Source organism: Zea mays, chromosome 8, assembly GCF_902167145.1.
Source record: "Zea mays cultivar B73 chromosome 8, Zm-B73-REFERENCE-NAM-5.0, whole genome shotgun sequence".
Classification (NCBI taxonomy): Eukaryota; Viridiplantae; Streptophyta; class Magnoliopsida; order Poales; family Poaceae; genus Zea; species Zea mays.
In genome coordinates this window covers 90311079-90338454 of record NC_050103.1, presented here as the reverse complement: position 1 = coordinate 90338454, position 27376 = coordinate 90311079, and the positions used below count along the sequence as shown (strand labels likewise).

General features: G+C 48.9%; 1 protein-coding gene across 2 annotated transcripts; it reads left to right on the top strand.

Annotated features, from left to right (window-relative positions):
* Positions 1-58: 58 nt before the first annotated feature.
* LOC100216748 (Protein ABCI12 chloroplastic) lies at positions 59-21459 on the top strand. Of its 2 annotated transcripts, none has more exons than XR_004851742.1 (8): positions 59-543; positions 1999-2115; positions 2516-2752; positions 2938-3102; positions 3211-3286; positions 10645-10709; positions 20659-21070; positions 21163-21454. XR_004851742.1 is itself a non-coding variant. In NM_001143151.1 (8 exon segments), coding segments are annotated over 7 exon segments (1185 nt in total). In that variant the 5' UTR covers positions 88-168; the 3' UTR covers positions 20809-20821; positions 21163-21459.
* Positions 21460-27376: the final 5917 nt, after the last annotated feature.

Below are 27376 nucleotides of genomic sequence, written 5' to 3'. Positions count from 1 at the left end.
TTGTTGGAGAGTTAATGAAATATATGGAGTGTAATCTTTATTTTATGAAGAGGTAAATCCCTTGGAGTTGCTCTGACTACGGAGGCAGTACTTTGGCCAAAAGAAGTCAAATTGGCTTGAGCCGAGGTTCAGCCGTTCAGGTCGCCGACGCCGCGCACGTCCCATCCGATGGCTGCCGCAGTCCACCTCCGGCCTCTCCACTCGTTCGCCTTCCCTCTCCCCGCAGTGAAGGCCGCGCCCAGCTGGCTCCCGCTCCAGGCGAAACCCGGCGCGCGGAGGACGGGCAGCCGCGTTGCTCTGCTCGTCCCCTCCGCGTCTGCCCCCGCGCCAGCGTCTCCATCTCCCTCGGGCAAGGATGGCACCACTGCGTCGGCTGCGACAAAGTGGGTGGAGTGGATCCCGCGCGCTGCGGCAGGCGCTGGGTCGGCAGTGGGCCCCGAGCAGGTGCTCAGGCTCATCTCTGGCGCCGCGGCCACGCCCATCTGCCAGTTCGTTGACAGCCCGCGAACCTTTCTCCATTCCGTCGACCCGCGCGTCAAGCTGGTACGTGACATCTGGCGTCCCCGCTTACCCCTACACGCGTACTGGATAAGTGGATAGGCTTACCATGCGGTAGGAGTGGGCGGGGAGGGTGCATGGGTGGTGTTTGTGGGAATGTTGCCGCGAGAGTGAAGCGATAAATAGAATGCGAATGTGTCAATCTATCTGTCAGTGCCCCGTTGCTGTGCTAAAGCTATCGTGATTGGGATGCAAATCAGTGAATGGATTGTCGAGGAGGGAGGCAGGCAAACATTCCCAGCTTGTTGTTTTATTCATTCTCAGCAACTGTGCAAACGTGCGTATTCTCTAGCTGACCTTGAGTCCTATAGGGGGGTGATTGATTCGCTTCATATGCCTCAGCTGGTGGGATGCAAGTTTGTGCTGTTTGGTTTCCTATACCGTTTTTTGGGCCTGGTTCGCGGGATGCAAAAGAGGCCTCTACTCTGCAGATACACAGATTTTAGGCGTTTCTGGGGACCTAGTCTTGCTGGGTGCAGGTGCTTACTCAGCTAATGATGATATTAATATATAATGAGTAAATATCAAGTGTTATTAATATGTTTTAAAAAGTTTAAGACATACAATGATAAAAGAAGAAATTTAAAGAAAGTACTTATACAAAATAAAAACCATAATCATAACTTTGTATTATTTTTTTATTTCATGCAACATATCTTTATATGGACAACCAAACATCATCTCTTCTCATTTAGTCTAAGTATGTACAATTAACCAAGCATGATAGTATTGCATGTGCTCAGCCTGTCCCCTAGGGCCTGGCTCTCAGATACGAGCCAGACACTGCTTGTCCACGAACCAATTACCCCCATGAAACCAACTCCAGCAGACTCCCCCTCCAGATCCCCATTTAGCATGACACACAGCCTGCCCAACAGCAGTCTACGGTTCTCTGATATGGCCATATCATACTACCAACTTTTACCATACCAGTTTTCAGTTTTTCTGCCCCTTTTCTGTATTAACATAAATTTGACCAAAGTTTAAAGATGAACTGAATAATTTGTGGTTTTTGACCTGCTAAAATTAAACAATTCATATCAGTGTTATTAAAACTACGTTTAAACGATGTTTAAACTACGTTTAAATGTCAAAACTCTAATTAGAGTTTGAAATCACGTTTTAGCGTTTTGGCGTTCTAAACTGTAAAACGCAGTGTTTTATGCATTTTAGACCATTAACTATTTTTGGGCCCAGTCTATTAGTTGCTTTTGGGGTTCAATCCAGCTCATGGGTGAAGTTTTGGTAAGCCACTAACCTCTCTGTTTTGGTATTTAACTTCATATTATTGTCCGAAATTATGATATATTGGTATTTTTCCTATGTTGTTTAAAACTACGTTTAAACAAAGTTTAAACGTTTAAAAGTCAAAATTTCACCCATGAGCGTTCCAACGTTTTATCATTTTAATAACCTTGATTCATATACTTCTTTCTGTAGGTGTGGCTCTTGTCCCTTGTTGTCCTACCAGCCAGGTCAAATATTTATATGCGGTTTGGTTTGGTAGTATTCCTGGCCCTTATTTCAATGTGGGTTTTACCAAATCATGTTTGGAAGGTATGATTTTATATTCCATCGAACTTTATTTGCAGAGAATTTATTTGTGCTTAGCTAGCGAATTGTGGTTTCAATTGTCTTCTATTTGTTTCGAGTTTTCGTATGATGCTGATACATGTCGCATATAGCATAACTTTACATAGGTAGTTGCAGCTTATGGTGTTTGGTACGTCCATTCGATGTGTTAGTATCTTTAGTCTGATGCAGCAAAGCTGTGATGTCTGGCTTTAACTTCATCCTTGGTTGCACATTCGTTGTAATGCAGCTGTTCATTTTCCTTCTAGGATTCAGCTAATTATTTAGCACTTTGCTCAGTGGTTTTTGTTCCATCGTATGTTCAACTTTTATTGTGGGATGTGCTTGTTTCTACTACCTGTAAACAAAACCACATTCTCTGTAGGATCAACTTGGAAGGGTTACTCTTCTTTCAGGATTCATATTCATCATGCTGGGATTTGGTGCTGATGGTGCACCTTCATTAGTCCAGATGAGAACGCCTCCACCTTCTGTTCTAGGCATACCGAACATTCCTTGCTCCACAAGTGGGTATTCTTACACAATCTTGAAACTGGGACCACTGCAATTTACAAGGAAAGGCCTATCATTAGCAAGTACTTCAGCAAGCCTCTCCTTTGCAGTATGTCCTTCACTTACAAGTATTTTAGGCAAACTCTTTGGCTTAATCCTTCATTATCTTACACTTTTTTATGCCTTTTGTTTACACCCAACAAATCACACCTGATGGAGAGCACACTGTAGAGTGACTTGGTTTGCACATGAAACTATATAATATGCACTCCCAAATTTGTTGTTTGTATGCAGATATTCCAAAGTGCAAGTCTCTGCTTGACAACAACCACTCCTGAGCAGCTTGCTTCTGCTTTGTGGTGGTTTATGAGTCCACTGAAGCATATCGGTGTGCCAGTGCCTGAGATAATACTTACATTACTACTCTCATTGAGGTTTATCAATTTAGTATTTGATGAGGCAAGTATTTTGTGGTAACCACAAAGTACCTTTTCTTTCTGTCTAGACATATACTCTGCTATTTGAGATCTAACTTTGGAGCCTGATATTGTTCACATATCCAACCAGGTTCGCAACTCAGCTCTAGCGATTGTAGCACGCCGGATAAATTGGAAAAAGCTGACAGCTATGGAAACTATAGATAGTAAGTACCTTCTACATACTGGAAAAAAACTTCCTGCATTTCTAACCAATGGCTTTAAAAGAACTGGTTAAACACTCCCAGAAGGCCAGAACCCAAACACTCTAGACCTGCTAGTTGCTTGTGAGGAGCAGGAATCAAAAACTAGTTTATCGTTGGTTAATATTAATAGTGAATTGCCCACCTCCCTCCACCAGCTTAAGCTTTTAGGTTGAATTGATTGGTGCATGCAATTCAATATGGTCCAAAGGTCTCGAGTTTAAATTCTGGTTAGTGCAATTAAATAAAATAATCGTTGCTCGCTTCTATTTCATGTCCGAGGCCTGAGAGAGGCTCGACGTATAGGGGAATGTTACAAGTGAATTTTCCATCTATCCATCACCTTAAGCTTTTAGGTTGAACTAGTCGGTGCATGCAACTCAATAGTTAATATTGTTGTTTATTCTTATCAATGCACCTGAAATTAACCTACACTGTCCAAAATAATTTAGCAGTAGACTTGCAGTATATGATCTCTTAAGCAACTAGTGAGATGTTTGTGTTCCAGTCTTTCAGCATTGATAATTTTTTCCAAGTAATCTATTCTAGTGATAAGATTGGGGGAAGAATGAGATGCCATGCATTGCTAAAATTAAAAGCAATCCAGTCTTTTAGCCAGCCACTGGGGGAGTTCCCTCTCACGGGGGCTCATCGGCGGCCGGTGTCCTCTACGGCGGGGTGGATGGGTCGCTGTTCCACGGCAGCAGCGTTCCGCCCCCGGTGTCTAGGGGCCAGTGCTCGTCCCCGCCAGCAGCACCACCGACAGCACCCGCGGCATCCGATCCCCTGCCTCCACGATTCTACAAACTGGAGTTCACAACATACGACGGCACTGCTGACCCTGTAAATTGGCTCAATCAATGTGAGCAATTTTTTCGGGGCCAACGCACGCTCGCTTCCGACCGCACATGGCTGGCCTCATACCACTTGAGGGGCACGGCCCAGACGTGGTACTACGCCCTCGAGCAGGACGAGGGCATGCCGACGTGGGAACGGTTCCGGGAACTCTGCCACCTGCGTTTCGGGCCGCCAATACAGGGCAGCCGACTTGCGGAGTTGGGCCGGCTTCCCTTTCAGTCCACGGTGCAGGAGTTCGCCGAGCGCTTCCAAGCGCTTGCGTGTCACGTCGACAGCGTATCCTCGGTTCAGCGGGCGGAACTCTTCGTCGGTGGCCTTCCCGACCACATACGGGTGCAAGTGCAGATGCACCATCCACGGGATCTTCAGACCGCCATGTACTATGCTCGCACATTTGAGCTATGCACGGCGGCCGCACAGCCGGCTCCGACATCCCGCCCCACGCGACACGCCCCTCGCCCGGCCCAGCAGCCACCGGCACGTGCGCAAGTGGGGGGGGCAACCTCCTGCAGCGGCGCATACACCTCCAGGGGGCGCCCCTTTCGTCGGCTCACGCCGGCGGAGATGCAAGAGCGACGCCGTCAAGGGCTGTGCTACAACTGTGACGAGCTATATGTTCCGGGTCACGTGTGCCAGCGCCTCTTCTATTTGGAGTGCGGGGACTACGTCGTCGACGAGGGCACGCCCGCGGCTACCGATGACGCAGGACTGCAGGCTGCGTCCGTCCAGGACCCTGAGGCCGCCATTGCTTTTGTGGTCTCCCTCCAGGCACTCGCAGGCATTCACACAGAGAGCTCCATGGTGCTTCCGGTGATGGTCAAGGGGGAGCGACTTATGGCTCTGCTGGACACCGGCTCCACGCATAACTTCCTCCAGAGTGCCACCATGAGTCGTTTGGGGCTAGTACCCGCCGCAGGGGAGCACCTCAGGGTCACTGTCGCAAATGGTGACAACCTTCGCTGCGCCGGGGTGGCTCGCGATGTGCCCATCTCCATCGAGAACGAGCACTTCTCCATCACGTGCGTCGACCTCGACTTGGGTTGCTTCGACTTCATCCTCGGCGTCGACTACCTGCGGACCTTAGGGCCCATCACTTGGGACCTCGAGGCCATGATGATGGCATTCCAGCACGACGACCACCGTGTATTGTGGCGGGGCATCGGGGGTGCCGACCCTCCTGATCCTCGAGCCTCCGTAGCAGCGGTGGTAGCCGCAAGTGACCAGCAACCCATGCTGGACCGACTTCTTCTTCAGCATGCCTCCACATTCGAGGAGCCCCGAGGCCTGCCGCCGGCCCGACCATACGACCACCGCATCCATCTGCTCCCGAGAACAGCACCGGTCGCCGTGCGACCATACCGATACCCCCAGCTGCAGAAGGATGAGCTGGAGCGCCAGTGCGACGCCATGCTCACCCAGGGGATTATCCACCCTAGCAATTCGCCATTCTCGGCGCCGGTACTCCTTGTTCGCAAGGCGGATAAGTCCTGGCGCTTCTGCATCGACTACCGCGCCCTCAACGCCAAGACTGCCAAGGACAAGTTTCCCATCCCCGTCGTGGACGAGCTTCTTGACGAGCTCCATGGAGCTCGCTTCTTCACCAAGCTCGATTTGCGCTCGGGCTATCATCAGGTGCGGATGTGCGTCGACGACATCGCCAAGACGGCGTTCCGCACTCATCATGGCCACTATGAGTTCCTAGTGATGCCGTTCGGGCTTTCCAATGCCTCGACGACATTCCAGGCCTTGATGAACGACGTCCTACGGCCGTACCTAAGGAGGTTTGTGCTCGTCTTCTTCGACGACATTCTTATCTACAGCTCGTCATGGGCGGAGCATCTGCAGCAAGTCGCCATCGTCCTGAATGAGCTTCGGGCGCACCAGCTCCACCTAAAGCGCTTGAAGTGCTCATTCGGGGCGCCTTCGGTGGCCTATTTGGGCCACGTCATCTCCAAGGACGGTGTGGCCATGGATGTCGCCAAGGTGGCGACAGTCACCTCGTGGCCAACACCGCGCTCCGCCCGGGGTCTCCGTGGTTTCCTGGGCTTGGCCGGTTACTACCGGAAATTCATCCGGGACTTGGGCCTCATTGCAGCGCCCCTGACACGTCTTCTGCGCCGAGACGCCTTCGCATGGGATGAGGAGGCCGCGGAGGCCTTCCAAGCGCGCCCTCACCACGGGGCCAGTCCTCCAGATGCCCGACTTCGACAAGGACTTCATGGTGGACTACGACGCCTCCGGCATGGGGTTCGGCGCCGTCCTACACCAGGGCGCCGAGCCTCTCGCTTTCTTCAGCAGGCCGTTCGCCGCTCGCCGCCTCAAGCTGGCGGCATATGAGCGCGAGCTGATTGGGCTGGTGCAGGCAATACGCCATTGGCGCCCTTACTTGTGGGGGCGTCATTTTATTATTCGTACTGACCATTACAGCTTGAAGTTCTTGCTGAACCAGCGCTTGTCGACCGTGCCTCAGCACCAATGGATCAGCAAGCTCTTTGGCTACGACTTCGACGTCATGTACCGTCCAGGACGCCTCAACGTCGTAGCAGACGCCTTGTCCCGCCGCGACACTGAGGAGGGCAGCACCAGCTTCGGGTCAGCCTTATGCGTGCGCTCGGGGCCGTCTTTCACCTTCATCGACGACATCCGCCGTGCGACGTCGCACGGGGACGATGCTAAGGATGTGCGCCGGCGCTTCGAGGCGGGCGAGCTGCAGGGCCCATGGCGCATCGACGACGGGCTACTACTCCATGGTAACCGCATCTACGTGCCGGGCCATGCTGACCTGCGCCACCAGGCCCTCTCCCTGGCCCACTCCGCCGGCCATGAGGGCATCCAGAAGACTCTACATCGCCTACGAGCGGATTTCTACATCCCCGGCGACCGTGCATTGGTGCGGGACTTGGTGCGCACCTGTACCACATGCCAGCGCAATAAAACGGCGACATCGCAGCCGGCAGGGCTGTTGCAACCGTTGGAAGTGCCCTCGCAAGTGTGGGCTGATATCTCCATCGACTTCATTGAAGGATTGCCCAAGGTGGGTGGCAAGTCGGTGATCCTGACGGTCGTCGATCGCTTCTCCAAATATGCACACTTCATCGCGCTCGGGCACCCCTACACTGCGACAACGGTCGCTCGAGCGTTCTTCGAGGGCATTGTTTGTCTACACGGCTTCCCCTCCTCCATCGTCAGCGACAGAGACCCCGTCTTTACGGGGCACGTCTGGCGCGACCTCTTCGGGATGGCAGGCGTGAAGCTGCTCATGAGCACCGCCTTCCATCCACAGACGGACGACCAGTCCGAGGTGGTCAACAAGGTGCTCGCTATGTACCTGCGCTGCGTCACAGGCGATCGACCCCGTGCGTGGGTCGACTGGCTCGCGTGGGCGGAATACTGCTACAACACCTCCTTCCACACCGCTCTGCGAGCCACCCCCTTTGAGGTGGTCTACGGTCGTTCCCCGCCGCCCATCCTGCCCTATACACCAGGGTCAGCGCGGACAGAGGCGACTGAGACTCTTCTACGCAGTCGGGACGAGATACTTGCTGAATCTCGTCAACGTCTTCTTCAAGCCCAACAGATGTCCAAGAAATACTATGAAGCCAACCACCACGACGTGGAGTATGCTGTGGGAGACTGGGTTTGGCTGCGCCTGCTGCACCGAACGGCGCAGTCCTTGAACCCCCGTGCCAAGCGCAAGCTTGGGCCGCGCTATGCGGGGCCATTTCAAGTGGTGGAACGCATCGGCAGCGTCGCCTACCGTCTACAGCTTCCGGACGGGGCGCGCATCCACGACGTTTTCCATGTAGGGCTGCTGAAGCCTCACCATGGCGAACCTCCAGCAACTCCGGCCTCCCTTCCGCCGGTCATGGATGGACGCATCCTCTCGGGGCCGGAGCGCGCCCTTCAGGCGCAGCAGCGCCGGGGCGTTTGGCGCGTGCTGATCAAGTGGCGCGGCCTCCCTGAAGACGACGCAACGTGGGAGACAGTCGACGAGTTCAAGGCGCACTACCCAGACTTCTAGCTCGAGGACGAGCTGTTTGCGCAGGCGGGGAGAGATGTTATGACCGGCCGCCACTATAGGCGCCGGGCAACAGCATAAAGCATGTAGATAAGGATTAGAAGATAAGATTGCATGCAGATAAGGATTAGAAGATAAGATTTGTTAGAGAGAAGATAGGGATTAGAAGATAAGATTTGTTAGAGAGAAAAGAGGAGATCTATCTCATTAGATAAAGACTAGAAGGGAGTATAAATAATTGTAAGCACCACTCTATAGATCAAGCAGGAACAAGATTGTTCCGGCTTCCCAGAGGGAGCCGGGAGATTACTGTGACCTAGCTGCCCCTTTCCTCGCGCCTCTCTCCTCTCACGCGCAGTGAACACGGCGCCCCGCCGCTGTGCATTGCGCCTCAAACCCCGGCCACTAATCACCCACCACTACAACCTGCGATCAATCCGGGAATCCGCCCCGATTCCTATCACCTACACTGTCCAAAGTAATTTAGCAGTAGACTTGCAGTATATGATCTCTTAAGCAACTAGTGAGATGTTTGTGTTCCAGTCTTTCAGCATTGATAATTTTTTCCAAGTAATCTTCAGAGAACAAAAGAAAGACCTGCATATGGTCTTCATAGACTTGGAGAAGGCTTATGACAAAGTACCTAGGAGTGTAATGTGGTGGGCCTTGGAAAAACACAAAGTAGCAACAAAGTACATTAATCTTATTAAAGATATGTACACTAATGTTGTGACAAGTGTCCGAACAAGTGATGGAGACACCGATGACTTTCCAATTAACATAGGACTACATCAAGGGTCGGCTTTGAGCCCTTATCTTTTCGCTTTGGTGATAGATGAGGTCACAAGGGACATACAAGGAGTTTTACCGTGGTGTATGCTTTTTGCCGATGATGTGGTACTTATTGAGGAGAGTAGGAGTGGTGTTTCTCAAAAGTTGGAATTGTGGAGGCAGACGCTGGAAGCAAAAGGTTTTAGGCTTAGTAGGTCTAAAACAGAGTATATGAAGTGTGATTTCAGTGCCATGGGGTATGAGGATGGCGATGTTAGTCTTGATGGGCAAGTGGTACCCAAGAAAGACACTTTTCGTTACTTAGGATCAATGCTTCAAAAGGAGGGAGACATCGATGAGGATGTCAGTCATAGAATTAAAGCCGGATGGTTGAAGTGGCGACAAGCTGCGGGTGTCTTATGCGACCACCGGGTGCCACACAAACTAAAAGGCAAATTCTACAGGACAGCAATCCGGCCGGCTATGTTGTATGGAGCAGAATGTTGGCCCACTAAAAGACGACATGTCCAACAACTAAGTGTGGCAGAGATGCGTATGTTGCGCTGGATATGTGGCCACACAAGGAGAGATCGAGTCCGGAATGATGATATACGAGAGAGAGTAGGAGTGGCGCCAATTGAGGAGAAGCTTATGCAACATCGCTTGAGATGGTTTGGACATATCCAACGAAGACCTGAAGAGGCACCAGTGCATATCGGAATAATTAGGCGTCCCGAAAATGTGAAGAGAGGTAGAGGTCGACCAACTTTGACGTGGACAGAGGCTGTGAAGAGAGACCTGAAGGAGTGGAATATTGACAAAGAGCTCGCCGCAGATAGGAAGGGGTGGAAGTGTGCAATTCACGTGCCAGAACCCTGATTGATAGTTTCGCTTTTCCTCCTTAATCGTTTGACCTTTTCTTGTGTCCATTTTAGATCTTGCTGGTCCTTGTGGGTTTTATCTCTTTTATGTGTTTCCCCGTTTCGTTGTTTTCGGTTCTCCTTTGCCTTTGTTTCCCTTTTCTGTTCTTTGGGGGTTGAGCTCTGAGGTTTTCATACGGGGTTTCATCTCTAGCCTACCCCAACGTGCTTGGGACAAAAAGGCTTTGTTGTTGTTGTTGTTGTAATCTATTCTAGTGATAAGATTGGGGGAAGAATGAGATGCCATGCATTGCTAAAATTAAAAGCAATTTAGTAGGCTATCTCAAAATGCATACATAGTTTTGAAAACTAAGTTCATAGTGACCAAAACTATATTTCTGCAGTACCTTTTACTCCATTTGTTTATTTTTACATGTTGTATTAGCTTTGTTCTATGTCAAACATTTGTACCTTTGACCATCGCTTTTAAAAACTTTATATAAATTCATGACACATGATTTATATTTTTAGATTAACTGTGATAAATACTTTCATAATATATAACTTGTAAGTTGTATGTTGTGAAGTTATAACATTTTTTTAAAATATGATTAAAGATTGTAATATTTAACTTAAGACAAAGCTAATGTGACATGTAAAAACAAACGGAGGGAATATGTTGCAATTCTTCTAGTTCTGTTGTACTCATTCTATGCATGAGATCTTATATGACAGGAGTCTTGGACTACAATTAATTGCTTTTACATGATATCTGTATGAAAACATTAACTGTAATATCTTATGTGCAACTGTAGTTTTCTTCAGCTATGTCCAACGGATATTTAAAAATATATTTGATCATGCGGAGCAAATATCCAAGGTTAGTTTTTTCTTTCCTTTTCTCTTTTTGTTTTCACTGACTTGAGTTATAATAAATGCATTGTGAGTTGCAAATTCCTAAAAAAGGTAATTTGCTGAACATAGCCCCCGGTTTTGAGTTAGGTATGTATTTTGAGCTGCTGTGCAAGACAAATGACTTTGAAACTGTTAAATACAAGTGGATCGTCGTCTTCCCTTCATTAGTTTAAACTTTTGGATTGAACCGATTGGTGCATGCAACTTAATATGATATCAAAGTTAGAGGTCTTAATTTTGAATTTTAATTAGCGCAATTAAATAAAATAATTGTTGCTCGCTCTTATTCAACATTTGAGGCTTGAGAGAGCCTTGACGTGAGGGGGAGTTGACGTGAGGGGGAGTGTTAGAATATAAGTGATTTTTTCACTTCTCTCCATTAGATTAATATTTTGGATTGAACTGGTCGGTGCATGCAACTCAATAGAAACCAAAACTATTTGTCCCGGATCAAATAAACTTTACAAGTGACGGTAGGATGATACTGTTCTAAATGCGAAAGGGCCTATAGCCGAGTTGGTTAGGTGGTCTGAGTCACACTCCTCATGTCATGGGTTCGACTCCCCATTTGAGCGAATTTTCAGGCTATGGTTAAAAAGATCCCCTCGTCTGTCCCACGCCAAAGCACAAGTCTAAGGCCTGACCCTAGTTGTGGTCGTTCTCACATGGGCTACGGTGCCGCTGTGTATGAGTGAGGCAGAGGTTCGGGGGTTTTATCGACCTGCATGAAAAGGTATTCTTCTTAATATAATGCCATGGGGGGCGGTCTTACCTCCGCAGGCCGAGTTTTACTGTTCTAAAAAATTGCATTAGATCCATGGAACAAGGAATTGCCTTAAATGTACAGGTTTGTTAACTCTTGCTGATATTGGTTCCTGATGCAACCATAAATCATGCCTGTATTTGCTAGCATTCAACTATGTGACTGGCTGGTCCATCTCAAAGTAGAACCAATTATTTACATGAAGCACACGCTAGTTATTTTTTCTAAGTTTAACTGGACACTGGCCAAACTAGTTAGGGATCGCACAATTGTGTTGCACTGTTGGAACATGTCAAGACTTGTGTATAGATCACATACCATCTCACCTTATTGACCTGAAGTTAGCACATTGTGGTAGACGAGAAAACACAAAAAGGATACATAGTCTGAATGAAAAGAAAAGCACTCTTCCAATGATATTGGGAGCTCACAAAAAGTGTGAAACTTGATTATATTGCTCTGATGCTCAGGGCGGTTCCTGACTTTTCAGGGCCCAGTGCAAAATTCGATATGGAGGCTGATGGAATAAGTCTTGAGCATCTAGAGGACAGCCTGCTTTTGACTGTCCTCTGTAGTCCTTTAGCATCTAGAGGACAGCTTGACTGTCCTCTGTAGTCTCTTTAGCATCTAGAGGACATCAGTCGCTTTTTGACTGTCCTCTGTAGTCGCTTTAGCATCTAGAGGACAACAGTCGCTTTTGACTGTCCTCTGTAGTCTCTTTAGCATCTAGAGGACAATCCTGTTGTGTAGTGTGTGTGAGAAGGTGTGGTAGTGCAGCCCCTAGGGCTATAAATATGTGTCCCCAACCCCTCTAAGGGTATGGCATTGTGCAGTGTTTGAGGAAATAAACAGAAAATTGCCCCAACTCATAGTGTCATCCTCTTGATGAGAGTTAGAGTCCCCTTGCTTACAATTGGTATCAGAGCCAAACTATCCTGTAGCCTAAACATCTCTTGCTCATCTCCTTCCCGCGTCTCTCCCCACACTCAGTCGGCAGCAAGAGCTCCAACTGTTCCTTCCTCTCCTGCTCAGACGAGCAACCTTTCGTCTGAGACAGCCTCTTCCACACGCAGCGACCCCTCACTAGCCCACCATGTCCCTACGCTCGGTCACTTCGAGTGCACGGCGCCAGCAGGAAGCCGAGGTCGCCGCGGCACAAGAACGAGAGCGAGCAGCAGCAGCGGCTGCAGCGACAGCGGCGAGGGCAGCACGGTTGGCGGCGGCGGAACTGGCAGCGGCGAGAGCGGAAGTAGAAGCAGCGGAGGCGGCGGATGCTGCACGTGCGGCGGCAACAGAGCTCGAGGTTCTGCGCGGCAGTAGAGCTGGCAGCTCTGCTTCTGTCGACGACAACACCGACGAAGAGCTCAGGCTGGCGAGGGAAGCAGCGCGAGAGCAGGCGGCACAGTGGGCAGCCGCGCATCCCCATGGGGGCGCGCGTGGCGGCAGCCCGGATAGGCGCCGACGCGCTGACGGCGCTCCTAACGGGGGCGCACGCGGCGGCAGCCTAGACGGGCGTAGACGCGCCGGCGGTGCTCCCGGCGGCGGCGACCGAGTCAACGGAGATCGCGGCCTCTACAGGCGGCGCAGTTCTCCCTCCCCGGATCGGTACCATGGTCGCCGCATGGCCCAGGCCATTGTCAGGGACATCGGTCCCGGCGGTGGGTGGCCTACCCTCACCAAGACCAACTACGTCGAGTGGGCCGCGGTGATGAGGGTACGGCTCCAGGTTCGCCACATGTGGGAAGCAGTTCGTTACGACGACGTCGACTACCATGAGGATCGGCGGGCGCTGGATGCCCTCATTGCTGCAGTCCCGCCCGAGATGCAGTTTCCGCTTTCCCAGAAGCGGACTGCCAAGGAGGCCTGGGATGCCATCGCTGTGACCCGCATCGGCAGCGATCGTGCCCGCAAGACCACACTGCAGGCACTTCGCAAGGAGTGGGAGAACCTGGCCTTCAAGCCAGGTGAGGATGTTGATGACTTTGCTCTCCGCCTCAACACTCTGTTGCAGAAGATGGTGCAGTTCGGCGACGACACCTACGATGAGGAGAGAGCTGTTGAGAAGCTTTTCCGTTGCATCCCCGAGAAGTACAGGCAGATTGCTCGCTCAATCGAGTCTCTGCTAGACCTCTCCACGATGACGATCGAAGAGGCGATTGGTTGCCTCAAGGTGGTCGACGGCGACGAACCACAGGCTCTCTCTGGGCCTATCACTATCGGCGGGAAGCTACATCTCACTCGGGAGCAGTGGGAGGCCTGCCAGGGTGACAAGAAGGGGGAGTTCTCCTCGACACGAGGCCGCAAACGCGGCAAGCCGCGCAAGGCGCGTGGAGGCGCCCAGGCCGGGGCGCGAGGACATGCTGAGGGTGGTGCACGTGGAGGTGCCCAAGGCGGCGCCGTCGGCAACAAGAAGCCGGCACGAGACGACGGCTGCCACAACTGCGGCAAGCTTGGCCACTAGGCCAGGGATTGTCGGCAGCCACGACGTGGCCAGGCCAACGTCGCACAGGCGGAGGCGGAGGAGGAGGCCCTGCTCCTGGCACATGCAAGCATCGAGCCATCACCAGCGGCACCGGCCGCAGCGGCACTCCTCCACCTTGATGAGTCGAAAGCACGCGCTTTCCTCGGTGACGGCTCCAACAAGAACATGATCGAAGGATGGTGCCTCGACACCGGCGCCACTCATCACATGACCGGCCGACGAGAGTTCTTCACCGAGCTTGACTCTAGCGTCCGAGGCTCCGTCAAGTTTGGGGATGCCTCCGGCGTAGATATCAAGGGCGCCGGCTCAGTCGTCTTCACCGCCGCGTCTGGTGAGCACAGGCTGCTCACCGGAGTCTACTACATCCTCGCGTTGAGGAACTCTATCATCAGCTTGGGACAGCTGGATGAGAACGGTTCGCGCGTGGAGGTCGAGCACGGAGTCATGAGGATCTGGGATCCCTCTCGTCGCCTTCTTGCCAAGGTATGCAGGAGTCCAAATCGGCTATACATCCTCAATGTGAAGGTAGCACAACCTTGCTGCCTTTCTGCTCGTCGAGACGACGGGGCATGGCAGTGGCACGAGCGCTTCGGGCACCTTAACTTCGAGGCCCTGAAGCGGCTCAGTGCCAAGGAGATGGTACGAGGCCTGCCGTGCCTTGACCATGTGGAGCAATTCTGCGATGTCTGCGTGCTGACAAAGCAGAGACGACTCCCCTTTCCCCAGCAGTCGAGCTTCCGAGCCAAGGAGAGGCTCGAGCTCGTGCATGGGGACTTGTGTGGCCCGGTGACACCACCCACACCGGGAGGACGACGCTACTTCCTGCTGCTCGTCGACGATCTCTCCCGCTACATGTGGGTGATGATCCTTGGCAGCAAGGGAGAGGCTGCGAACGCCATCAGGTGTGTGCAGGTCGTTGCGGAGGCGGAGTGCGGCCGCAAGCTGCGCGTGCTGCGCATCGACAACAGCGGCGAATTCACGGCGGCTGAGTTCGCGTCGTACTGTGCGGATGAGGGCGTTCAGCGCCACTACTCCGCGCCGTACAGCCCACAGCAGAACGACGTCGTCGAGTGGCGCAACCAGACGGTTGTGGGGATGGCTCGGGCTCTCCTCAAGCAGAGAGGAATGCCAGCTGTCTTCTGGGTAGAGGCGGTGGTGACAGCGGTTTACATCCTCAACCGCTCGCCCACCAAGGCTCTCAATGGGATGACACCGTACGAGGCTTGGCATGGGCGCAAGCCGGCGGTCTCTCACCTACGGGTCTTCGGCTGCCTCGCGTTCACCAAGGAGCTTGGCCACATCAGCAAGCTCGACGATAAGAGCACCCCGGGGGTGTTCAATGGCTACGCGGAGTTCTCAAAGGCCTACCGCATCCTTGACCGAAGAACACAGCGTGTGCGCACGGCGCGCGACGTAGTGTTCGACGAAGGGCGAGGATGGGCGTGGGACAAGGCGGTGGACGATGGCACGACTCCGACGTACGACTTCACCATCGAGTACGTCCACTTTGAGGGAGCTGGGGGAGTAGGCAACTCCTCTACGAGCTTGTCTACCCCAGCCCCCAAGTCTCCACCGACTCCAGCGCCACACTCTCCAGCTCTTGCTACAACGAGCTCTTCACCACCACACACTCCAGCCACGACTCCGGCTACAGCGAGCTCTTCGCCACCACGTACTCCAGCACCGACGGTACCCTCTCCGGGAACGTCCTCTCCGACACCAGCTCGTGTCGAGCACGACCCAGTGGAGCTCGTGACCCCTCTGTCCCGCGACGAGGAGCACGTCGACGCGTGCTACGACGGCGAGCCGTTGCGGTATCGAAGGGTGGAGGGCCTTCTCATCGACCCGTCGGTGCCAGGCCCTGCATCTCGCATTCTGGCAGGAGAGTTGCATCTTGCATGCGACGATGGTGAGCCTCGGTCTTTCGCGGAGGCCGAGAAACATGCGGCTTGGCGTGCCACGATGCAGTCGGAGATGGACGCGGTTGAGACGAACCGCACCTGGGAGCTCGCTGATCTCCCTCATGGTCATCGCACGATCACCCTTAAATGGGTGTTCAAATTGAAGAGGGATGAAGCCGGCGCCATCGTCAAGCATAAGGCTCGCTTGGTGGCACGCGGTTTCTTGCAGCAGGAGGGGATCGACTTCGACGATGCCTTCGCCCCTGTAGCACGGATGGAATCCGTGCGACTCCTCGCGCTGGCAGCCCTGGAGGGCTGGCATGTTCATCACATGGATGTCAAGTCGGCGTTTCTTAACGGCGACTTAAAGGAGGAGGTCTACGTACACCAGCCGCCAGGTTTTGCGATCCCTGGCAAGGAAGGCAAGGTGTTGCGCCTGCGCAAGGCCCTCTACGGCTTGCGACAGGCACCAAGGGCGTGGAATGCCAAGCTGGATTCCACGCTCAAGAGGATGGGCTTCATGCCAAGCCCCCACGAGGCGGCCATCTATTGGCGGGGCAATGGAGAAAATGCCCTGCTGGTGGGTGTCTACGTCGACGACTTGGTGATCACCGGTGCCAAGGATGCAGAGGTGGCAGCGTTCAAGGGAGAGATGAAGGCCACCTTCCAAATGAGTGACCTGGGGCATCTCTCCTTCTACCTGGGGATTGAGGTGCACCAGGGCGACTCCGGGATCACACTTCGCCAGACCGCCTACGCCAAGCGCATTGTTGAGCTGGCTGGGCTCACCGACTGCAACCCAGCTCTCACTCCGATGGAGGAGAGGCTGAAGCTGAGTCGCGACAGCACGACGGAGGAGGTGGATGCTACACAGTACCGGCGTCTTGTGGGGAGCCTTCGCTACCTCGTCCACACACGGCCAGACTTGGCATACTCCGTCGGCTACGTTAGTCGGTTCTTGCAGCGACCGACGACGGAGCATGAGCAGGCTGTGAAGAGGATCATCCGCTATGTTGCGGGGACTCTCGACCACGGTCTCTACTACCCGAGGTGCCCTGGGGAGGCACACCTTGTCGGGTACAGCGATAGCGACCACGCCGGCGACATCGACACCAGCAAGCGGGATCCTCTTCTTCCTCGGCAAGTGCCCCATCAGCTGGCAGTCGGTCAAGCAGCAGGTGGTGGCCATGTCCAGCTGCGAGGCCGAGTACATAGCGGCGTCCACTGCTTCGACTCAGGCTCTCTGGCTGGCTCGACTGCTCGGTGATCTCCTCGGGAGAGACACTAGAGCGGTGGAACTCAGGGTGGACAGCCAGTCCGCTCTGGCATTGGCCAAGAACCCCGTGTTCCATGAACGGAGCAAGCACATCCGGCTGAGATACCACTTCATCCGAGACTGCTTGGCAGAAGGGAGCATCAAGGCGCGCTACATCAACACCAAGGATCAGCTTGCAGACCTGCTCACCAAGCCCCTTGGGAAGATCAAGTTTGTTGAGCTTTGCTCCAGGTTCGGGATGACCCAACTTTCTCACAAGACGACGCCCAAGACTTAGGGGGAGAATGATGGAATAAGTCTTGAGCATCTAGAGGACAGCCTGCTTTTGACTGTCCTCTGTAGTCCTTTAGTATCTAGAGGACAACTTGACTGTCCTCTGTAGTCTCTTTAGCATCTAGAGGACAACAGTCGCTTTTTGACTGTCCTCTGTAGTCGCTTTAGCATCTAGAGGACAACAGTCGCTTTTGACTGTCCTCTGTAGTCTCTTTAGCATCTAGAGGACAATCCTGTTGTGTAGTGTGTGTGAGAAGGTGTGGTAGTGCAGCCCCTAGGGCTATAAATATGTGTCCCCAACCCCTCTAAGGGTATGGCATTGTGCAGTGTTTGAGGAAATAAACAGAAAATTGCCCCAACTCATAGTGTCATTCTCTTGATGAGAGTTAGAGTCCCCTTGCTTACAGAGGCCCCATCCACACACAAATATATATAATTATACATATATTATCGAATATTTGACGTATAAAAATTATTATGCACTGTTTTGAAGTTTATAAGATAACAAATGTAAAATATAGCCAAAAACACTTACTTGTTATCTGATATCATTAAAAATATCTTCTAACATTTTGTTATACAAAGTCATCGCTTATATCATTGAGATCAATCTCATCCAACAACTTTTTTTCGATATATATAGAATTGCTAAGCCATTTAACCTCTCTTGAGTTATTGTTGACCATAAATTGTTCAAAAAAATATTTCAATTTTAAAAAGCTTCTCTCTACCGATGCAACCATCATGTGTATAGTAAATAATACTCTCTCTATATCAAAATAGAATTCGTTTTGCTTATTTAGTGGATTCATCATCATCTAGCTGAATATAAATATAAAATCAAGAGCTAAAACAAATACTATTTTGAAACGGATGGAGTATTCGATAAGTAACTGAGACATTAGTTTAATAATCTAAACGAGACTGGTCGATAGCGCATCACTCTTTACGTATTTGTGTCTAGAATAGATAGGTTTAACAGGAAAATGTGCTAGCGTCCAGTGACTATGGGGCCCTATGTTTTTGGGGGCCCGGTGCGGCCACACACTCCGCACCCTTTCAGGTACGGCCCTGCTGATGCTTAGCATTTTTACTTTTTGAGGCACTTGATTTTGTTTAGAGCATATAATAAAACTACAATTGTCAGGGCCTAAGGAGGCCCACGGAGGGGCTGCGGTAGCAGCAGCGATGGGCCCTCTAAGGAGGATTAGATAAGGATAGTTAGAGATAAGATTAGTTGAGATTATCTAGTAAATTAGTTGAGATTATATAGGAATGTTATCAGTTAGTAGTTGTTGAGAGTTTTTAGGAGAGTTTTAAGGAGATAAGGATCTCTAGCTAGATAGGGACGGCCAGCTGACTTATTTATGTAATCAATGAATGAGAAATAAAGTAGGCAAGAATTAGAAGGGAGAAACCCCCCTCTTGCTCGGCCGTGGGCAGAGGCCCCGCCCGGCGTCTTGTGAACAGTAACCACGAGTACTGTTCACGTATGAATAGTACCGCACCACCTCCATCAGCAGCCCCAACCATCGAATTCCCTATCTAATCCCTCACCGATCTAGCGACCATAACATCTGGTATCGGCTAGCTTGGGTTTCGATCTGATCCCATGGCTTCTGCTGCCAATTTCGCTGCGTCATCCTGGCAACCGACATCCCCATCTCCATGGACTGCGCCGCATGTCACCTTCGTCACGCCGTCCTGGCAACCGACATCCCCATCTCCATGGGCTGCGCCGTATGCCACCTTCGTCACGCCATCCTGGCAACCGGCGTCCCCATCTCCATGGGCAGCATCGCCTGCCAATTTTGTCACCACATCCTGGACGCCGGCGTGCCAATCTCCAGGGACAACGCCAAATTTTGTCACATCATCTTCGTTGACGGCATCTCCGTCCCCATGGGCGACGCCACTAGGGGCAGCCACGACTCAGCAATCACTAGCTCCATCGATGGGGGACTTGTGGACCAACGTAAGGGCTGATCTCGCAAAGATGCAAGCCACGCTCCAGAAGGTTGAGCAAGGGCTGCTGCAAATCAAGGTAGCAGTGCAACATGAGCAGCACCGGCTGGCGTTGTCCGCACGGCTCCAGACGTCGGCGGCTGTGGGCATACAAGCTGCTGCTCGTGGCTTCCTTGCACGACGGAGAGCGCGGGAGATGCGCCGGCAGATGCTCGAGGCAGCCTTGGTCACGGTTGACCTCGACACACGGGGGCGCGACCTTGCCCTGTCGGACGACCATCAGCAGCGGCATCGGGCCGCTATCTCCAAGTGTGAGCATGGTACGTGTCCCGCGGGCGACGGACTTCAACTCTACGGCAGCGGCGGTAAGGCACCCCCCTCGTCATCGGCAAGGGCGCACTACTTAGCGCCACCACATTCCGCTATCGGCCGCCATGAGGGCGCCTTCGCTGGTTATTGTTGCGACCTATTCCAGGTGCCCGTCCATGTGCTCCCCTTTCGTCAAGATGACGTCCATGGGATCCAGGTGGCTGCACACGCACAAGTCCAATGCGCGGAGGGTATCCGCCTTATCTTATGGGGTCAACAAAAAATTCAGATTCGGAATAATAAGATAAGCCGAGATGTAAAAGGCTTGTCTTCTAGGTGTCTGGTTTTAGGTCAAGTAGACTCGGTATTTGAGCACTCGTCATGCTGCAGCTCGAGGACGAGCTGCTTGTCCAGGAGGGGTGTAGTGTCAGGGCCTAAGGTGGCCCACGGAGGGGCTGCGGTAGCAGCAGCAACGATGGGCCCTCTAAGGAGGATTAGATAAGGATAGTTAGATATAAGGTTAGTTGAGATTATCTAAGAGATTAGTTGAGATTATCTAGGAAGGTTATCAGTTAGTAGTTGTTGAGAGTTTTTAGGAGAGTGTTAAGGAGATAAGGATCTCTAGCTAGATAGGGACGGCCAACTGGCCTATTTATGTAATCAATGAATGAGAAATAAAGTAGACAAGAATTAGAAGGGAGAAACCCCCTCTTGCTCGGCCGTGGGCAGAGGCCCCGGCCGGCGTCCTGTGAACAGTAACCGTGAGTACTGTTCACGTATGAACAGTACCGCACCACCTCCATCAGCAGCCCCAACCATCGAATTTCCTCTCTAATCTCTCACCGATCTAGCGACCATAACAACAATTGTGTCAAATTTATACACATTTGATTGTTCCAGATATTTAATTTTGAATTTTGTCTTATTATGCTCTTATTTGTCCAGGCAATGGTAGCTCGAGGATTTCGTGGTAATCCAATCAATCACAAGATCTACTTTCTCACAGAATCATCATTTGGAATTGCGGATTTCTTTTCGTTGCTTTGCCTATTGGTTGTAGTGAGCTTGGCTTCCTTTTCTGACCAATTAGTTTGATGGTAACAAAAAGGTATTCATGGATATCCACCTGTTTAATTTTGTTTTGGTGATAACAAGAATGTTGTGGAAATGAGCTAGAGTATGATCCTCCATTTGAAACTGGTGCAAAATATCATACTAAGGGCTAGTTTGGAAACTTAAATCTCATTCGGGATTCCTAGGGATTGTGTGGAAAAATAGCTCATTTTTCTCTCAATCTCTGGGAATCCCAGAGGAGATTTAAGTTTCCAAACTAATCCTAACATGACGTTCCAAGCAGGTGAGTTAGTTAATGTGCTTTTATCTAAAGATGAGATGTCAATGTCTATTGTTTCTGAATAGTTTTTTTTTTGTGTTTTCCATCATTTGTAGGCAGAACATGTCTTGGATATTTTTGCGAGGCAGATAATCACGGAAAAAGCTAAAAGCACACGTGAACTGTTTGATGATGTTTGTTGAGTTGACCCTAGTTAGAAAAAAAACGTGAGCGAATATCATTGAAAGGAAATTGTGTCCGCAATGTATCCTTGTTGAAATGGAATTGTGTTCCCAATTGTAAGTAGTATTAGGTCTATCATAAGTCAAACTTTTCTAGCTTTAATCGAATTAACAGAAAACTGTAGAAAATATGTACAGCATCAAATAAGATTCATTGTATCACGCACCTGCATGAAACATATTTTAATGATGTATTATATATATATATATATATATATATATATATATATATATATATATATATATACTTTGCATGTTAATATATTTTTTTATGAACTTGATAAAAACTAGAAAGTTGAGTTAGGATAACTAAAACTTACAATTTAGAATAGTAAAGTAATTAGGAATGTGCGAATAAGCTAACAGTCAATTTTAGTCCAGTTTCGAGTGCATGAGTTATTCTATCAATTATTTTTATTTGACCAATGCTACGACAAAATAGTCGGAGGTATAAATTGCTCAGAAAAGTGATGTTCATGCTAACTGTGAATTCGAATCAGTAAAACAAACATTGAGGTTAGAACGAGATGGAGATAATTGAGGCTTGGTGCGCGCCGCAGGGGATGAGATAAAACAGGGGATGTAAAAAACAGAAGAAAAAAAAACAGGTTGGAGCCGAATATAGTCCCTAATCAAAAGTATAGGCCCCAATTTGGAGGCTACTGCTGGAGTTGCTTAATCTTAACATAGTCCTAAGCACATCATTCTCAATAGGTTCTGCAATCCGTACAACTTCCAAATATGTTTTAATTGATGATGAACTCTATTGTCGAATTGTCAACGATGTCCTACTTAAATGCTTGATTCAGATGATGCTATATTAGCTATGGTCAAAGTGCATGAAGGGATTTATGGTACTCATCAATCGACTTCAAAGTTAAAATGGCTATTAAGAAGATTCGACTTCTATTGGCCCGACATGTTAGATGATTGTTTTAAATACTACAAAGGGTGTAAGTATGTCAGAAGTTCGCCGATCCGCAGCTAGTCCCGACACCTGAACTACATCATATTATCAAGCCTTGGCCCTTAATAGGGTGAGGTTTGGACTTCATATGAGAAATTCATCCTTCATCATCAAAGGAGCATCAATTTGTGTTGGTGGCCACAGACTATTCCACCAAATGGACTGAAGCCGTTGCTCTCAAGAACATGACACATAAAGAGGTAATTGAGTTTATAACTGAGCATATCATTCATAGATTCGACATTCTCCAAACTTTGACTATGGACCAAGAGGCTTCTTTTATGTCAAAGGAGGTGCGTGCGTTTTCTGAGTTATATAAGATCAAATTGCTCAATTACTCTCCATATTATGCTCAGGTGTAATACCCAATTTGTAAAAGTTAATATAAAAGGAGAAAAGTTATTTCCTTTATTTATATGTGTGTTGTATCTACTTTCCATCACATGTGAAACCACATTTTAAAAAAACAAATAATTAATAATAATAATAATAAAACATACAACAAAATATGCATCATGTTGGCTTTTATTTGTATGTGTATTTAATAATAATAAAAGTCACCAATAGAAATGAATTCATATCCAAAGTTGAGAATTAATGACTAACTAGAATATTTGTATGTGCCTTCCTCTCAACTGCGCCACTGATCTGTGGGCCACCGCTGTCAGCTCCTTCTCCTTCAACTAGCTGCCCGTAACAGACACCGTGCGCATCGCGCGCTCCACCGACCGGATCTCCCCCTCTTCTTCGGGGCTCTCGTGGTGGATATCGTCGGTGGGACCTGCTCCAGCCACGGGACCTCCTTCCACACGCGTGGGGCCGGATGGCCAGTACTGACCTCCCCGCGGTGATGGCGGAAATGGCGGAGCTCACAACTAAACTCTGGAAATCGCTCGACAGGCGAGTGCCTTTCTCGCAATATATGGTTTCCATACCCTTCGCGGACCGCTCAATTCACCAGTGCCTCGACCATATCCTAGTAAAACCGCCCCTTCCCATATTCTCCCTCTTTGACGCGAGAGAGATTTTGAGAAACAGAATGAGCGCAAGAGCCATCGCCATTGCGCTTGAATCTTCGACGGTGCTCCGACCTCATGTCTGACCATGAGGGTTCGCCATAACGCCACCGTTGATGTACAAGTGGATGCGTTAGATTCGATTTGTAGGGAACGTTTGATTCTTTTGATCCAAGCCGTCCAATGTTTGTTGAACGCATGGGATCGCGTTTGGCCATGATAAAATCGTGATCGTTGATCCCAGATCTGAGGGCCGTGGACTCATACCGTTTCGGCTAATAAATGTTCTAATCTAGGCCATCGGCTGTAGATCCGATGGCTCACAGTCGTTAATACCCCTTCGGCCAGCACAATTGCTAAAGAGCCCCTGGAATATCTGTGAATGAACCCGCAGTCCACTCGTTTGGGCTCTGAGTCCTGGAATATTTTGCGCAGAGCCCCTTATGCTTTTTAGTTATTGATGCCCAATCCAGAGGAGGTTAGAAATAGAGAAATTAAATTGTAAATAGATTTTAATAAGTGCTAGAGTTTGTAAAAATCATAGAAAATTCATTTTAACTCCAAATTAACCCATTTCAGTTTTCAAAATTTTATAATATTATTCTATATCACTTAGAGTCTCTGTTTTGACATGAAAACAGTAAAAAAAATTATTCCTCACTTAATCCTATTTCTAGCACATAAAATCTTTGGAAATTCATATCTTAAAATCTATAACTCCAAAAATTATGATTCCTGTTCCTAGGTTTTATTTTAATGTGTAGATTATTACTGTTTATTTTTTTATATGTTTGGTGTGATGTTAATTTTCTCTATATATTGTGCTTGTTTGTATTGTGGCGAGTAGAAGAACCTAATAGTGAGGATCCTGGTGACCAACAGATAGAAGTTGCTGAGCAGAAGCTCATTGAAGGCAAGTTGTGCCCTTGATTCACTTTTGTTACCCAATAATGTTCTTTATAATCATTTACCATGCATAGGTTCAATTTTGATGGGACCCAATAGGTCACCCTAGATTGTTATTCCATTTTACCTTGTTATCCCTGAATCACATGGGTAGTTTTGCTATTACTTTACATGGTATTGGGATAATACTTCATTATATCCATGTTCCAATTCTTTTGTTATTCTATTTATGTTCATGTCAAGATCATTAATGTTAATTGGAACATGGAGCTTAACTTGAGAAACACGTGCCACCACAAGGGTTTAATGGGACGCCCTTGGCCAACTAACTAGGAAAGCTAGTGGAAGACTACTTTACCCGAAAGGGGCAAGGGCAGTAGGGGATTGCATGCAAGGAGGTTCTCGGGTTGATTTTGCTGCGATGGCGGTCAGACGGGGGATTCTTGCAAGTTCTCTCCCCATAAACTGTAGCGGGTTTTCGAAAGCTAGTGGAACTTTGTAAAGGCCTCATAGTGGATCCCTAGCCATTCACCTCGGTAGTGGCTAAGGGTCTAGCTAACCCTGGCGACATGGGATACACGACTTGTGGGTACAGGGTACAACCTCTGCAGAGTGTAAAACTGGTATACTAGCCGTGCTCGTGGTCATGAGCAGCTCAGGACTCTCTGATGATTAATTTATGGAACTTAAATTCAATTTTGTCATTTGCATTGCATGGGATTATTTATTAATTTTGTTCTATTACTTTTATTAAGGTTTGGTATCTACTTACATTTAGTAATTGCTAATAAAACTTTGACCAACTTTAAAAGCAATGCTCAGCTTTAAACCCCTATTGTTGATCAGCCTTACACTTAACATGAGCTCCCACCTTTGGACCTTTGGTGAGTTCGTGTCACATTATTCCCTACAACTTGTTGAGCGATGAACATGTGTGAGCTCACCCTTGCTGTCTCACACCCCCCACAGGAGAAGAACAGGTGGTTCAAGTGGAGCCACGTATCGAGGAGTTCGATTCGATCTAGGTGGTGTCTCCTAGTTGACTTTCTGGCGCCAAGGATGGATTTTAGTTCGATCCATATTTATATTTTATTTTGTAAGACTTCCGCTATGTAATAAGTACTCTGATTATTGTGACATTTATCTCTAGACACTCTGTTATTATATATGTTGTCTTTTTTGGCGCATGTATGAGATGCACCCGGCTTTGTCCCTTAAAACCGGGTGTGACAGAAGTGGTATCAGAGGAAATGTTGACTGTAGGACGAAACCTAGATAGAAATGGACAAAACCCTTACTTACATACTTACCTTACTCTGATTCATTCTATACTTACCTTATCTTGATCCTGTGTCACCTTTTGTTGTTCTACTCTGATTACACTTATCTTTTCTACTCTAAGACAAGATGGATTTCACACCTTGGAATCCTACATTTATGAACTTTTTTTTGAGATAGGAAACCCAAGACAAAATTAAAACTATTTTCTCCATTAAAAAATGTTGGTTGATTGTTCTGATGATCAATGCCTGATTTGCTTCTTTGATTGATTGAAATAGTATAGACGGGCATCTTAGCATGTACCACCATAAGGTAATGAATTAACTTTAGTAGGTGACACACTAATCTACTTAGCTAATAAATCCCCCGCAGTAACATTTCTCGTAAATTACTCGCCTTGTCTACAATTCTTCCTTTCTTACCCTGTATTTCTAACCCAGATGGGCTACCCTATAGTGTTAGAAGAGAGCACTATAGACGTGATCCTTGGTATGTCATGGTTAAGAAAGGCAAAGGCAGTTTATACACTATGCTGAAGGAACCATATAACTCACCAGTTCCAAAGGACAAAGATTTGAAGTTGAAGTAACTACCTGTGGGATTACGGGGAGGCTACGCTAGCGCAAAACAAAAATTTTCATCCCCATAATACCAAGAACTACTGCGGTTATAGGTCATGGAATTACCACTAGACGCGCAGAGTAGCGGAAGACGTCTCGATGTAGACGAACGCGTCGAGCAGTGCCGTGCAGTCGCCGGCGTCCTTCACGTCCTCGCACGGTTCGTCCAAGTGCTCCAGATGTAGCACCTCCGAGGTATCCACACGTACAGGGAGGAAGCGCCGCGTACCGAACTGCTAGGTTCGCGACGGCGGCTTGGCGAGGGCGAGAGGTGGGCGGCGGCTGTTAGTTCGCTGGTGGCGAATTAGGTTATCCTTAACCGCGCCCCCGCCCCTCATTATATAGGCGTTATGGTGGGCTTCTGACGCCGAGGCCCATCATTAACCCTAAAGCCCAGTCTAATTTTGGATCTAATCCGAATTAGGCTTCCTTCCCCTTAAGTGTGTGACCCTATAGGTTCACGTACAAATAGACATAGGCCGAGTACTCTTACTTGGCCCAATAATTGACAGCGGCCTCTAGCAAGACATGTCAACTCCTATGTGTACGTAAAGATCATATCAGACGAACCATTGCGACATTACGTACATGTTGTTCCCTTTGTCTCACGATATTTGGTCTGGCTCTAAGCTGACCTCTCTTTCTCGATACTGTGAATTGGAATCCTTTCAATGGTTAACTCTTAACCCTAGCACGGCCATGCATTTCTTGATCCAATCACTCGAGGGGCCCAGAGATATCTCTCTCACAAAGAGAGGGACAAATTCCATCTTGACTGACCACGCCTCATAGCATGCTTCCTGACAAACCCAAAACTACCTTTATAACTACCCAGTTATGGGATAGCGTTTGATAGTCCCTAAGTAAGTCAATTCACATCTTGAGAACATGCGACAATCTCAGGTCTAAGGATACAGTATTCATGTTGCAAGAAGAGAACTATATTACAATATCTCACGTTGGGTCGGTCCAGCCTCATGTCATACATGCACCCACATTATTAGTTTAACATCTCCATGTTCATGACTTGTGAAATGTAGTCATCAACTAATACATGTGCTAGTCATCGACTCTGACTAGGGACATCATTTAGAATAACCATATAAGTAAAGAATCTCACAAACAATTCACATAATTGCTAATCAATACAAGGTGCCTTCCATGGATATTCAATTAAGCAATATATATATATCATGGATACAAAGAAATATGCTCATCTCTATGATTATCTCTAGGGCATATTTCTAACAGTCTCCCACTTGCACTAGAGTTAATCTAGAAGATATCTAATACCCATA